Consider the following 15,781-nt stretch of genomic DNA (forward strand, 5'->3'; position numbering starts at 1 on the left):
ATTTTATTTATTTATCTTTAGAGTGGAAGGGAAGGAGAGAAGGAGAGAAACATCAATGTGTGGTTGCCTCTCATGAGTCCCCTGCCGGGAACTGGCATGCAACCCAGGCATGTGCCCTGCCTGGGAATCAAACCATGATCGTGTGGTTTGCAGGCCCGCGCTCAATCCACTGAGCTATGCCAGCCAGGGCCTGGACCAGATATTTTCACAGGAGAATTCTACAAAGCATTTAAGGAAGAGGTAACTCCTATTCTTCACAACTATTCCAAAAAATCCAAAATGATGGAAGACTCCCAAACTTCTTTTATGAAGCCAGCATCATCCTAATTCCAAAACCAGATAAAGATACCACCAAGAAAGAACTTCAGGCCAATATCGCTGATGAACATAGATGCTAAAATCCTCAACAAAATATTGGCAAATCGCATCCAACAGTTCATTAAAAAGATCATACACCATGACCAAGTGGGATTCATTCCAGGGATGCAAGGATGGTTCAATATTCACAAATAAGTAAATGTAATACATCACATAAACAAAAGCAAAGACAAAAATCACATGATCATATCAATAGACGGGGAAAAAGCTTTTGATAAGGTACAATGCCCATTTATGATGAAAACACTCAGCAAAGTGGGAATAGAGGGAGGATTCCTCAATATAATAAAGGCCATATATGAAAGGCCTGCAGGCAACATCATCCTCAATGGGTAAAAACTAAAATCTTTTTCACTAAGATGAGGAACAAGACAAGGTTATCCACTTTCACCACTTCTACTCAACATAGTATTGGAAGTTTTAGCACAGTGATCAGACAAGGAAAGGAAATAAGAGGCATCCAAATCAGAAAGGAGGAAACAAAACTGTCACTGTTTGCAGATGACATGATAGTGTACATGGAAAATCCTATAGACTCCACTAAAAAATTGTTCAAACTAATAAATGAATTTGGAAAAACAGCGGGTTACGAAGTCAATATCCAGAAATCAAAGGCATTTTTTGTATACTAACAATAAATCAGCAGAAGCAGAAATCAAGAAAAAATCCCATTCGATATAGCAAAATAAATAAATAAATTAATACACACACACATACACATATATATCTGGGAATAAACCTCACCAAGCCCTGGCTGGTGTAGCTCAGTGGATTGAGTGCAGGCCTGCGAACCAGAGTATTGCCGTTCGATTCCTAGTCAGGGCACATGCCTGGGTTGCAGGCCAGTTCCCAGCAGAGGGGACACACGAGAGGCAATTATACATTGATATTTCTCTCCCTCTCTCCTTCCCTTCCTCTCTAAAGATAAATAAATTTAAAAAAATAAAAGAAAACCTAACCAAGGAGGTAAAAAACCTATATGCAGAAAACTACACAACACTGATGAAAGAAATTAAGGAAGACACAAACAAATGGAAACATATAGTGTGTTGATGGATTGGAAGAATTATCATCAAACCGTGCATACTACCCAAAGCAATTTACAGATTCAATGCAATACCTATTAAAGTACCAATGGCATATTTCACAGGCATAGAACAAAACACTTCAAAAAATTTTATGGAACCATAAACGACCCCGAACAGCAGCTGCAACTTTGAGAAAGAAGAACAAAGTAGGAGGGATCACAATACCTGGTACCGACCTGTATTACAAGGCCACTGTAATCAAAAAAGCCTGGTACTGGCATGAAAACAGGCACACAGACCAATGGTTAAGAACAGAGAGCCCAGAAATCAACCCAAGGCTCTACAGGCAATTAATATTCAACAAAGGGGGCAGCAACATAAAATGGAGTAAAGATAGCCTCTTCAACAAATGGTGTTGGGAGAACTGGACAGCTACAAGCAAAAAAATAAATAAATAGACTTGAGCACCAAATTACACCATACACCAAAATAAATTCAAGGTGGATAAAAGACTTAAGCATAAGCTGTGACACCATTAAAATTCTAGAGGAGAACACTGGCAGGAAAATCTCAGATATTTCATGCAGCAACATTTTTACTGATATGTCCTCTAGAGCAAGGGACATAAGAAAAGAATAAACAAAGGAGATCTCATCAAAATTAAAAGCTTTTGCACAGCTAAAGAAAACAGTATTAAAATAAAGAGAACCAAGTATATGGGAAAACATATTTCCTAATGATACATCAGCCAAGGGTCTAATCTCCAAAATGTACCAAGAACTTACACGACTCCACTCTAAAAAGAACAGCAACCCAATTAGAAAGTGGGCAAAGGACTCGAACAGACACTTCTCCAAGGAGGACATACAGAAGATCCAGGGACACATGAAAAGATGCTCAATATCACTAGCTATCAGAGAGATGCAAATTACAACCACAATGAGATACCACTTTAACCAGTCAGAATGGCCATCATAAACAAAGCAACAAACAACAAGTGTTGGAGAGGTTGTGGAGAAGAGGGGGCCCTAATCCATTTTTGGTGGGATTGCAGACTGGTACAACCACTATGGAAAACAGTACGGAATTTTCTCAGAAAACTAAAAATGGACCTACCTTTTGACCCAGCAATTCCACTGCTAGGATTATATCCTAAGAACCCTAAAACACCAATCCAAAAGGACCTATGCACCCTAATATTCATAGCAGCACAATTTACAATAGCCAAGTGTTGGGAGCAACTTAGGTGCCCATCAGTAAATGAATGGATCCAAAAACCATGGTACATATACACAATGGAATTCTATGCAGCAGAAAGAAAGATGGATCTCCTACCCTTTGCAACAGCATGGATGGAACTGGAAAGCATTATTCCGCGTGAAATAAGCCAGGTGTTGAAAGACAAATGCCATATGATCTCACCTTTAACAGGAACATAATCAACAAAACAAACAAGTAAACAATAATCAAAGACACTGAAATAGAGAACAGGTGGAGAGTGACCAGAGGGGAGAGGAGCGGGAATTTCAGGGGAAAAGGGGAAGGATTTACAGGAACTAGTATAAAGGTCACATGGACAACAACTAAGAGGGGTGAAAATGGGAGGGAGGTGGGGAGCACTGGGGGTGGTGAGCTGAGATGGGAGTGAAAGACAGAAAACTGTACTTGAACAACAATTAAAAAATAAATTTAAATTTAAAAAAAAGAAAGGACTTCTTGTCACTTAATCAGAATCTGTCGATTCCATCTCCATCTTGACTGTTTTTATCTATAGAAGTTCATGCAGTAATATATTCTCATTTAGCTTGAGGAAATGCATTTTTGTGCCAGTATTTCTTCTGAGAGAAGACTGAGAAAGATGTTGAATGATATACTCATTTAATGTGTAAACACTGGTTGAAATTAGAAGGAGCGCTTTTGGAAGTTAAAGGCTTATTTCACCAATATGGAAGAAGTGAGGACCACTTCTCTGAAGGGAAAGGCTGGCAAAAGGATTTAATACAAAAAAGGCAAAGGCTCAAATATCCTTAAAAAAAAAAAAAGACTATTTCAGAAAGGAGAGAAACCAGCACCTCACCTGAGCCATGGTTTTGAAATTTGCAAGAGATGCTCAGTCTTCCTTTGGGTTCCTCTTTGGAAAAGTGGTGGTTCCTAAGGGAAAGCCAATATGAAAAGATGCCACATAACACCACAGAGATGGCTTATAGCTCTAATTGCCTCCATTTTCCTTGTCTTGGCCCCTGTCCACTCAGCAATCCCACATAAATAATACAGGAGGGAGAATAAGCTAGATAAATTTTATTTTATTCTATTCCCAAAGCCAGAGAAACAGGCCCTTGGAGCAACAGGTTAAATTTTGAGAAAGCTTTTCTCCCCTCTAGCAGCATGTTTTCTTGCCTAAGCAGCCTACTGATATTAACTACTTCCAAACTTCTCTCCATTAAGGCTCTACAATTTATATTGTCACCAGCAATATATCGGAATACCTGTCACCCTTGATGAATACTGCTGATACAAATTTCTTGATGCTTGCCTATCTACTAGGTATAAGTTGTGTTTCAAGTTATTTTTCTTACTATGAGAGAAGATACAATTCTTTTCATAAGTTTAAAAACCATCTTTAGTTTCTCATCTAATTATTCTGCTTTTCTTCTAGGTTATTTTTATTTTCTAGTTGATGTTAGGTCTTTGTTAAAGGAAGGAAATTAATCCTATATTTATGTAAAATAATTTTTTATACTTTATCATTTGACTTTGGGTTTTTCCCATGGAAAAGTAACTTAAAAAATAGATTATGGGGCATGTGGTTTAGTACTGATAGGTATTCAATGACCAGTATTTCTTCCACTCACCAAAACTACCGTTTTTATCATATACTTTGTTGCTTTTATGTGTTTAACTAGATCCGGGCTTTATATTTAGTTCTACTGATGTGTTCATAATTGCTAAGACCACTCTGCAATTATCAGTTTTAAAACACATTTTAGTATCAGTTAGGGCTACTTCCCCCTTCATTACTTTTCTCTTTCAGAATTTCTGGCTTGTTCATTTTCTCCTAAGAACTTTAGAAATTTCAAAAATTTTACTGAAACTGTGTGAAATGTTTGGGTGTTTAGATACTGTATTGTGTTGTGTTTCTCTGTCCTTTTATTTGTCTTAATTTTTGAGTCCCTTAGAAATATTTTTTAAAAACTTGAATATATCATGCAATCCTTTGTATCACATATTTTTGATGGCCACTGGCCACTTTCCTATTTTCTGGTATACATACATACACACACACATACATACATATAAATAAATATATAAGTATAGACATCTATATAGCTACCTGTATACACATCTACATAGACATCTGTGCTTTGCTAATACTTTTTCTTTTCCCCAACAAACCTTTGAGTTTTCTAATTGTTGTCATTGTTCATTTTTAACAGTATCGTAACTTAGAAATCTTTCTGCCTCAGACTTAGCAGATGTCCCAAAGATGGTGAGTTAAAGCTTCTAAGTGTCCCTTATTCTAAAATAAAGTCTATAAAGCAACTGGCTGTAAAGTTTTGCTACCATTAATTTAACTCCTATTTGAAGAGGCTGGAGAGGCTGAGAGAAGGGAGTCTCTTTAAGGGAGGATATTATTTTTAGAACATAGATTTCCAAGGATGAGAAAAGTGGTTGATTCTCCCTTTTTTTATAACACACAGGGGCCCTTCACACCCTGAGGCCACTGGGAACTAAGGTGATGAGAAAATTTATGGGAAAATTTTACATGTTTCCATAATTTGGAAACATGCAAAGTTGATTATGGTAGCTAATTCTCACCCGAGCTCTAAATAAGGAACCCATGGTTGGAGCCTGCCTTGTATCCTCCTGTCTCAGAGGACTGAATGGAAAGGCAAGACCCACCAGACCAGATGGGCCACTGCATATCCAGAGGAAGAACTGGGGAGGCAGCTGGAAATGTGGCTGTACCCATTAGAAGAAAAGTGTATCTGGAAGTTCTCAGAAGTGGGTTCTCTCAGAGGGTAAGAGATGACTTACACTAAATTATAATGTTACCAGCCATGTTAGCCTCTTCCTGTCCCTGGCTTCTGACTTCTCTTCCCTTTTCCAGCTCTCAATCCACTTTAGCTGGATACTGCCCACCTAGAGGGATTAAACAGAAGCAAAATAGTGGTTGAAAATTAGAGAATAAATTGCAGGCTTCCAGAAAAAGGGAGAGTTTTCTGCTTTTAAAACAAGTTTGAAGTATTGATTTATACATTGAATATTTTGTTTAGCTAAATGAACATTATAAGATTGGATTGATCTTGTGTTTAAATGTCCTACAGATTTTTTATTATTTTCAAAATGACTGAAGAAATTATTATCTGCCCAGTAATTTATTCAGCAGCAGCAACAGAAAAAAAATCACCCCAATTGAAATTTTGAGTGTCACTTACGGGTTCTACTCATTTCAGCATATTACTTATTAGTCTATATGAGGTTTCTCAATACACTATCCTACAATCTGAAATTAAATCTGAAATCTGAAAAATTTTTACCTCATCTTCTCCATTTTTAATACCTCTATTTCTTTTACTTGTCTAAGTGCAACAGTCATATAAAATAACCAGTTCAGATAATCCAAACAATACATATTTAACTAATCATCCATCCAGTTCTCAAGCACTCCATCTCAATTATGCAATGAGCCACACTCAAATTAGTCACTGTGAACTATGCACACAAAATACCTCAAAAATCAGACATACGTACACTTATAGCACACACTACACAATCACCATCCCACAGACACATGTCACACATAATCTCATGGAGCCCATAACAATACTTCTTCACAAAGTAGCAAAAGTTCATGCACAAACCCCTCACGGTGGCCTCTTTAAAGTTGTGTACAGTCTCAAAACAAATTGAGAAATTATTGGGAGAGAGGGACCCAAGATGGCGGAGGAACGGAAGTTACACTAACCTCCTCTCAGGACCAATGTGGAATTACAACTAAATTGTGGAGCAATCACCCAGAACAACAACTCAACAACAGTGAGAGAAGCCTATAATCACAGACAGACAGAAGAAACAGATTGAGCACAGTGTGACTGGTAGTCATGGTAGAGTGCGGTAGAGACACATGAGGGCTGGCTGGGTGCCCACAGGTAGCAGCGGAAGTGCCAGAGGGATAGTTAAGCAGTTAGTTGGATCCCCCTGAGAAGTGTGGGGTATAAACCCTAAGTTGGAATCCTCAGTCTAGCCCAAGAGCCTGAAAAGTACACAGATAACATCCAGTTGCAAAAAGCAGCAGGGTTTCTCTCTGCCAGAGATAGATGCAAAGAGCTGTTTAAAGGGTTAACATATAAATTTTCATTTGCAGCCACTTACCCTGGGCTCTGGCAAAGGGGGTTGAGTGGACAGAGTGGACTAGAAATGCTTGAGAGACTGAGGACAGAGGCTTTTGGGAAAGACCTGAGAGAGTAGCTGTCAGGATCCTGGTGCTGAGTCATCCCCCATACAGCAGTAGCCATCAGGCTCAGGCAGACCACTCCCCTCCAAGTGGTAGCCACCTGAGGGGAAACAGTAGTTTTGACCCCCCAGGAGGGATTCTGCCTCACCTATGGTGTTTAAGCCTGACTGCTGTGTGAAGAGTGAATAGATTAACTGAAGGAGTCAGCCACAGACACCAGATCCCTGGAAGTCTTATACAGGCTGCCTAAGGCTGGACAAGGTCACCATCTGATATCACCAGAGGTGGATCCAGAAAGAAAAACAGTGGCAAATGCTAGATGGTACCCAGATGAAACCCAGTGTGGTCTTCTCCATGATTTGTAATATTTTCTTTCCTGCACAGCTTTTTAATATTTATTTCTTGTCCAAGTTTGTGCATATTAAGACACTAGATTTTATACCATAGTTTATTACAATTCACATATTTTGTCCCTCCCTTCCTTCTCTCACCCTATTTTACCTTCTTCTTTCCTCTTATTATTTTCATTTTAAATTTTGTTTTCTCTTGCTATAACTTGTTTCCTGTCCACATTCTTACTATTTCTCCTGTCCAGCCTCTTAAAACCAATTTTCTTGTTAATGGTCATCTCACATTTTTTTTCCTACTCTTCAAAAACCTACATTCTCTCTCCACCTTTAGCATCTTTCCTCATTAGTTGTGGATAAGGTAATTGTATTTTTTCAATTTTATTAGAGCTTCACTAGTTTGTATTTCAAATCTCAAATTTTAGTGTTCCCTCTGTTACTTTTCTTTGTCTCAACTTTCAAATTTTCCATGTTATCTGGTTTTTGTTATTCACTCATAGTATTCCCTCTACCTCTATCTTCTCAAAATCACTTCCCTTTCCTCTAGACATATTAAGCTTTTCTTTCTTTTTTCCCTCTTATTCCCCTCATACCTGTATTAATTTTAGCTCATTTGTTATTGATAGGGCTGTGATGGATCTTTCTCTATGATTTGGTTCCTTTTAATTATTTATTTATTTTCCCGTTTTCTTTCTCTCTCACTTTATTTTAATTTCTGTTTAAACCTAATACTATACACTTCCCTTCTCTTACTCCTTCTGCCTTCTTCCCTTCTTTTAAAAAATTTATGATGTAAATATTACTTTTTCTCTTCACATTGGTGTGATTCCCTACTCTTATTAGTGCTCCTCCCTCTACCCTCTCAAAATCATTTTTCTTTCAGAGGGTCATCTCATATTAACTCTCCTTTCTTATAATAGTCTTAATCTCTTTATGCCCTTATTAATACTGGCTCATTTGCTATTGATGGGGATTGTGAGTAGGAGTTATTTTTGCAGATGTGGGTTTCTTTCCTGGCCTTTGTGGTTTTGTTCTGGCAGCATCTGCACAACAGCACACAAGACGTGGCAGGTGAAGTGACCCTCAGTCAGCCAGCTAGAGGGAAGGACTCATCAAAGAATGACCCAACAACAATCAAAACCAAATTACATCCAGAGAGTCAATATAAATGGCATAAAGGGCATCCCAAGAGCATCAAGTTCAGGATATCAAGGAGACTACACCACTGAATCACACAGGTCTCCTACCATAGAAGTTCACACCACAAAGACAGGGAGTCAAAACAATCATTTTAATAAGCAGAAGCAAACAAGGATGGTCTCCCAAAAAATGAGAACACAAAAAACCAAACCCTCAATGAAAGGAAGGAGGAATCCCCAGAAAGAGTGCTAAATGAAAGAGAGGCAAGTAAGTTGTTGATATGGAGTTTAAACAATGGTTATAAGGAAGCTCAATGAGCTCAGTGAGAATTACCAAAAACTACAGGGAAGCTACAAGGAATGTACTGCAAGCTATATAAGCATGAAAAATGGCATAAAACTATCAACAAAAGTCAGGAGGAAAGGAAGAATACAAATTCTGAATTGAAGAACATAGTAGAAGGAATCAAAAGCAGGCTAGATGAAGCAGAGAATTGAATCAGTGATAAGGTAGAAATAAATCCCCAGAAATAGCAAGAAAAGGAAAAAATACTAAAAAAGAATGAAGAGGGGTTAAGGGAACTCCAGGAAATTATGAAACATAATATTATCTGTATAACAGGGATACCAGCAGAAGAAGAACAAGGGATAGAAAACCTGTTAGAAAAAGTAATGATGGAAAACTTCTGTAATGATGAGAGAAAACTCACATGAGTCCAGGAAACATAGAGGGTCCCAAACAAGGTAAACCCAAACAGGCCCACTTCAAGACACATTATAATTAAAGTGGCAAAATTCCAAGACAAAGAGAGAATCTTAAAGGCAGCAAGGGAGAAACAGGAAGTAACACACAAGGGAGCCCCAGAACAGCTGACTCTCAACAGAAACACTATAAGCCAGAAGGGAATGTCAAGAAATATTCTAAGTAATGAGAAGTAAAGGCCGGCAACTGAGACTACTCTACAAAGCAAGGATCTAATTTAAAATGGAGGGTGAAATAAGGAGTTTCCCAGACAAAAGAAGGCTAAAAGAATACACCTCCACTTAATCAGCATTGCAAGTCATGCTACAGAGACTGCTTTAAGAAGATGAAGAAATAGAGAGAGAAACACAGGTATAAAGAGAGAAAATTATATTGAATAAGTGCCTATTAATAATAACCTTAAATGTAAATCAATTAAATGCTCCAATCAAAAGACACAATGTAGCTGAATGCATGGGAAAATATGACCTGCACATATAATACCTACAAGAGACCCACCTCAGAACAAAAAACCTACACAGACCGAAAATGAAGCATTGGAAAAATAGATTCCAAGCAAATAGACAAAACAGAAAGAGCTGGCACAGTAATACTTATATCAGACAAAATAGATCCCGAATGAAGTCCATAAAAAGTGACAGAAGGACACTTCATAATACTCAAGGGAAGAATTCATCAGGAAGATATAACCATTATAAACATATATGAACCCAACAAAGGAACACCCAAATATGTAAGGAAAATCTTGAAGGACTTCAAGAAAGATAAAGTCAGCAACACACTTATAGTAGGCAATTTTAATACTCCACTGTCAACAATGGATAGATCTCCCAAAAAATACCAACAAGGATATTGTGGCATTGGATGAGGCACTAGATCAAATGGACTTAACTGATATAAATAGGACCTTTCATCTCAAAACAGCAAAATACACATTCTTTTCAGAGGCACATAGGGCATTTTCATACAGAGACCACATGATAGGACACAAAATAAGCCTCAACAAATTCAAGAAAATTAAAATTGTATCAAGCATTTTCCCAGACCACAAGGGCTTGAAACTAGAAACCAATCTCAAGGAAAAAAACTCAAACATTCAAATTGATGGAGAATGAATAACATGCTGTTAAACAATGAATGGATTAATAATGAGATCAAGTTAGAAATAACAAAGTTTCTGGAAAAAAATGAAAATGAACATACTACAATCTAAAACATATGGAATACAGCAAAGGCAGTCTTGAGAAGGATATTCAGAGCAGTACAGACCTACTTAAAAAAAAAAGACAGAAATATTTCAAATAAAAACCCTAACCCTACATCTACAAGAACTGGAGGAACAACAACAAAACCCACAATGAGGAGAAGGAAGGAAATAATCAAGAGCAGAGCAGAATTAAATGACATAAAAGACTAAAAGATCAATGAAAAGAATCAATAAATCCAGGAGTTGGTTCTTTGAAAAAATTAAATAAAACTGACAAGCTGTAACCACTCATCAAGAAAAAAAAAAAAAAGAGGACCTAAATAAATTACATCAGAAATGAAAGAGGAGAAATTTCAACTGAATCCACAGAAATACAAAGGATTGTGAGAAATGACTACAAACAACTATATGTCGAGAAATTTGAACATGTGGGTGAAATGGACAAATTTCTAGAAACATATAATTTCCAAAACTGAAACAAGAAGAAGCAGACTGCCTGAAGAGACTAGTAACAGCTAGTGAAATTGAGGCAGTAATAAAAAAAAAACCCCTCCTAGCACACAAAAGCCCTGGACCCAGTGGTTTCATAGGAGAATTTTACAGAATATTTAAGTAAGGGCTAATTCCTATCCTTCTCAAACTATTCCAAAAAATCCAGGAAGAAAGACTCCCAAAGTCTTTCTATGCAGCCAGATTCATCCTAAACCCAAAACCAGATAAAATCACAAGAAAGAAAGAAAAAGGAAGGAAGGAAGGAAGGAAGGAAGGAAGGAAGGAAGGAAGGAAGGAAGGAAGGAAGAAAGAAAGAAAGAAAGAAAGAAAGAAAGAAAGAAAGAAAGAAAGAAAGAAAGAAAGAAAGAAAGAAAGAAAGAAAATTACCGGCCAAAGTTGCTGATGAACGCAGACTCAACAAAATATTGGCAACTGCATCCAGCAATACCTTAAAAAGATCACATGACATGATCAGGTGGGATTAAATCCAGGGATTCAAGGTTGGTACAATATTTGCAAGTCAGTAAATATATAACATAAACAAAAGCAAAGACAAAAATCACATGATCATATCAATAGATGTGAAAAAAGCATTTGATAAGGTACAGCACCCATTTATGATAAAAACAGTCAGCAAAGTGGGAGTAGATGGGGCATGCTGCAACATAATAAAGGTCACATATGGAAAACCTACAGCCAACATCATATTCAATGGGCAAAAACTAAAAGCTTGCTCACTAGGATGGGGAACAAGAGGGGATATCTTCTTTCACTTCTTTTCAACATAGTATTGGAAGTTCTAGCCACAACGATCACACGAGAAAAAGAAATAAAAACATCCAAATTGGAAAGGGGGATGTAAAAGTGTCATTGTAGATGACATGATAGTGTACAAAGAAAACCCTAAAGACTCCACCAAAAAACTACTCAACCTAATAAATGAATTGGATAAAACAGTGGGATACAAAGTCAATATTATGAAGTTGAAGGCATTTTTGTACACCAACAATAAAATATCATAAACAGAAATTAGGGGGGAAAAATCTCATTTGCTACAGCAACAAGGAAAATAAAGTACCTAGGAATAAACCAAACCAAAGAGGTAAAAGACCTATACTCAGAACACTATAGAACACTGAAGAAAGAAATTAAAGAAGAAAATAAATGGAAGCATATACTATGGTCAAAGAATGGAAAAATTGTATCATCAAAATTCTTATAGTATGCAAAACAATTTGCAGTTTCTACACTATCCCTATTAAAATACCAACAAGATATTTTACAGATATTGAACAAATATTTCAAAAATTTAAACATAACCATAAATGACCTTGAACAGCCTCCACGATTCTGAGAAAGAACAAAGTAGGAGGGATCACAATACCTGATATGAAACTATATTACAAGCCTACTGTAATCAAAACAGTCTGGTATTGGTGTAAGAACAGACACACAGATCAAGGGAACAGAACAGAGATTCCAGAATTAAACCCATGTCTCTATGGTCAATTAATATTTGACAAAGGGGGCAACAGCACAAATGGAGTAAAAATAGCCTCTTCAACAAATGGTGTTGGGAGATCTGACAACTATATGCACAAAATTGAAACTCTACCCACAACCTACACCATTACACAAAAATAAACTCAAGCCCTGGCTGGTGTAGCTCAGTGGATTGAGCGTGGGCCTGCGAACCAAAGAATCAAAGTTTGATTCCCAGTCAGGGCATACGCCTGGGTTGCATGCCAATTCCTGGTGGCAGGGGACGCATGAGAGGCAACCATACATTGATATTTCGCTCCCTCTCTCCTTCCTTTCCCTTCTAAAGATAAATAAATAAAATCTTAAAAAAATAAACTCAAGATAGATAAAAGACTTAAATACAAGTTGTGACACCATAAAAGTCCTAGAGGAATATAGGCAGGAATATTTCAGATATTCCACACAGCAATATTTTCACTGATGCCCCCCAACCCCACAGCAAAGGACATAAAGTAATGAATAAAAAAATAGGACTTCATGAAAATGAAAAGCTTCTGCATGGCTAGAGAAAACAGCAGCACAATGAAAAAGGAACCAACCATATGGGAAAATGTATTTGCCAATGATACCTCAGACAAGGATTTCATCTCCAAAATATTTAAAGAACTCACACAACTCCACTGTAGCAAGACAAACAATCCAATTAAAAATGGGCTAAGGACCTGAACAGACACTTCTCCAAGAAGGACATACAAGAGCTCCCAGAAAACATATGAAAGGATGCTCAGTATAACTAGCCATCAGAGACATGCTGATTAAAACCACAATGAGACTTCCAGCCAACATGGAGGCATAGGTAGACACACTGTGCCTCCTTACACAACCAAAATTCAGGGCAATAAAAATTTAGAAACAAACAAAAAAAAGAACCAGAACTGACAGGAAATTGAACTGTACAAAAGTCCAACGACCATTCATCCAGACCGGTAAGAGGGGTGGAGTTGGCAGAAGGTGGAGAGGCGTCACAGCAGGAAAAAGTGGTAGTTGGTGGACATGGGCACAGAGTGGCAACACGCAGACCCAGTGAGGTGCACAGGCAGCTGGCTGATTGAGGTTACACATTCACGCGCAGATAAACCAGGTGAAAACGAACAGCGAGACGAACTGTGCAACCCAGGGCTCCAGTGCTGGGAAATAAAGCCTAAAATCACTGATTGAAAACATTTTTGGGGGTTGAGGTGACGAGAGAGACTCCCAGCCTCACAGAATTCATTGGAGAGACCCACAGGGTCTTAGAAAGTTCACAAGCCCACCCACCTGGGAACCAGCACTAGAAGGGCCCAATTTGCTTGTGGGAAGGGGCAGAAGGGACTGAAATCCAACAGAGAGTGCAGCAAGTGCCATTGTTCCCTCTCTGACCCCGCCTCCTACATACAGCGTCACAACCCAGCAACTGGGTCTCCCTGCCCTGATGAACACCCAAGGCTAGACCCCTCACTATGTAACAGGCATGACCAAACCCCCCAAAAATGGCTCAAATGGAAGAACAGATCAAAGCCCCAGAGCCAATACATCTAAGCGACGAAGATAGCCAACCTATCAGATACACAGTTCAAAGCACTGGTGATCAGGATGCTCACAGAACTGGTTGATTTTGGTAACAAATTATATGAACAAATGAAGGTTACGCTAAGTGAAATGAAGGAAAATGCACAGGGAACCAAGAATGATGGAAAGGAAACTGGGACTAAAATCAATCAAGTGGACCACAAGGAAGAAAAAAACGACCAAACAGAAAAGGATGAAGAAACAAGAATTAAAAAAAAAACGAGAACAGGCTTAGAATCCTCCAGGACATCTTTAAATGTTCCAACATCTGAATTATAAGGGTACTGGAAGGGGAAGAGGAAGAGCGACAAGTGGAAAAGGTATTTGAACAAATAATAAAAGAGAACTTCTCCAATCTGGCAAAGGAAATAGACTTCCAGGAAGTCCAGGAAGCTCAGAGAGTCCCAAAGAAGGTGGACCCAAGGAGGAACACACCAAAGCACATCATCATTACATTAGCCAAGATTAAAATGAAGGAGAGAATTCTAGAAGCAGCAAGAGATAAGGGGAGAGTCAACTACAAAGGAGTTCCCATCAGACTGTCAGCTGATTTCTCAAAAGAAACCTTGCAGGCAAAAAGGGGCTACAAAGAAGTATTCCAAGTCATGAAATCCAAAGACCTACATCCAAGATTGCTCTATCCAGCAAAGCATTCATTCAGAATGGAAGGGCAGATGAAGTGCTTCTCAGATAAGGTCAAGTTCAAGGAGTTCATCATCACCAAGCCCTTATTATATGAAATGTTAAAGGGACTTATCTGAGAAAAATTAAATAAGAAATATGAACAGTAAAAAGACAGCAAACTCACAGTTATTAACAACCACACCTAAAACAAAAGCAAACTAAGCAAACAACTAGAACAGAAACAGAACCACATAAATGGAGATCACATGGAGGGTTAGCAACAAGGAAATGGGTGGAGGAGAAAGCGGGAAAAGGTACAAAGAATAAGTAGCATAGACGGTAGGTAGAAAATAGACAGGAGAGGGAAAGAATAGTGTGGGAAATGTAGAAGCTAAAGAACTTATGACACATGGACATGAACTTTTAAAGGGGGGAATGTTTGTGAGGGGGGTGTGCAGGGTGGAGGGAAATGGAGGGGGTGGAAATTGGGCAAGCGTAATAGCACAATCAATAAAATATAAAACCACAATGAGATACCACTCCACACCTGTCAGAATGGCCATCATAAACAAATCAGCAAACAAGTGCTGACCAAGTTGTGGTGAAAAGAGAACCTAGTTCACTGTTGGTGGGAATGCAGACTAGTGCAGCCACTGTGGAAAACAGTATGGAATTTCCTCAGAATACTAAAAATGAAAATACCTTTTGACCTGGCAATTCCACTACTGGGATACCCTAGGACACTAAAACACCAATTCAAAGGAAACCATGCACCCCAGTGTTCACAGCAACATTATTTACAATAGCCAAATGCTGGAAACAGCCTAAACGCCCATCAGTAAATGAATGGATCAAAAAAACATGGTACATTTACACAATGAAATACTGTGCAGCAGAAAGGAAAAAGGAGCTCCTACCCTTCCTGACTGCATGGATGGAAGAGTATTAAGCTTAGTGAAATAAACCCGGTGGTGAAGCATAAATACCATATGATCTCCTGTGAGTGGAACCTAATTAACAAAACAAACTAGTGAGCAAAATAGAACCAGAGGCATGCAAATAAAGAACAAACTGACAGTGACCCAAGGGGAGGAGGGGAGGTATAACCGGGAAAGATGGGGAAGGGTCAAGTCAAGGAACATGTATAAAGGACCCATGAACAAAGACAACAAGAGGGACGACTGAATGTGGGAGCTGGGGGTTGAGTTGGGCAGGGGAAAGTAATGGGGGAATAATGGGGACAATTGTAATCTAGCAA

General features: G+C 38.3%; 1 protein-coding gene across 5 annotated transcripts in view; it reads right to left on the reverse strand.

The window, feature by feature from the left end:
• The window catches only part of ZNF567 (zinc finger protein 567), a 60,909-nt gene that overhangs the window by 44,575 nt on the left and 553 nt on the right, over window positions 1-15,781 (reverse strand). The window contains exons 2-4 of one of the 5 annotated variants that reach the window (XM_037145987.2): window positions 11,197-11,257; window positions 5,442-5,546; window positions 3,484-3,557 (exon numbers count right to left, since the gene is read on the reverse strand). The exons of 1 other annotated variant lie outside the window; for it this stretch is intronic. In XM_037145987.2, coding sequence (XP_037001882.2) covers window positions 3,484-3,492 — 9 coding nt within the window. In that variant the 5' untranslated portion in view covers window positions 3,493-3,557; window positions 5,442-5,546; window positions 11,197-11,257. Of the gene's footprint in view, window positions 1-3,483; window positions 3,558-5,441; window positions 5,547-11,196; window positions 11,339-15,781 lie in introns of those variants that run through there. 3 more of the 5 variants (XM_037145988.2, XM_053666613.1, XM_053666614.1) reach the window with 3 other exon arrangements.

Source organism: Artibeus jamaicensis, unplaced genomic scaffold (assembly GCF_021234435.1).
Source record: "Artibeus jamaicensis isolate MK-2021 breed Jamaican fruit bat unplaced genomic scaffold, CSHL_Jam_final contig_464, whole genome shotgun sequence".
Taxonomy (NCBI): Eukaryota; Metazoa; Chordata; class Mammalia; order Chiroptera; family Phyllostomidae; genus Artibeus; species Artibeus jamaicensis.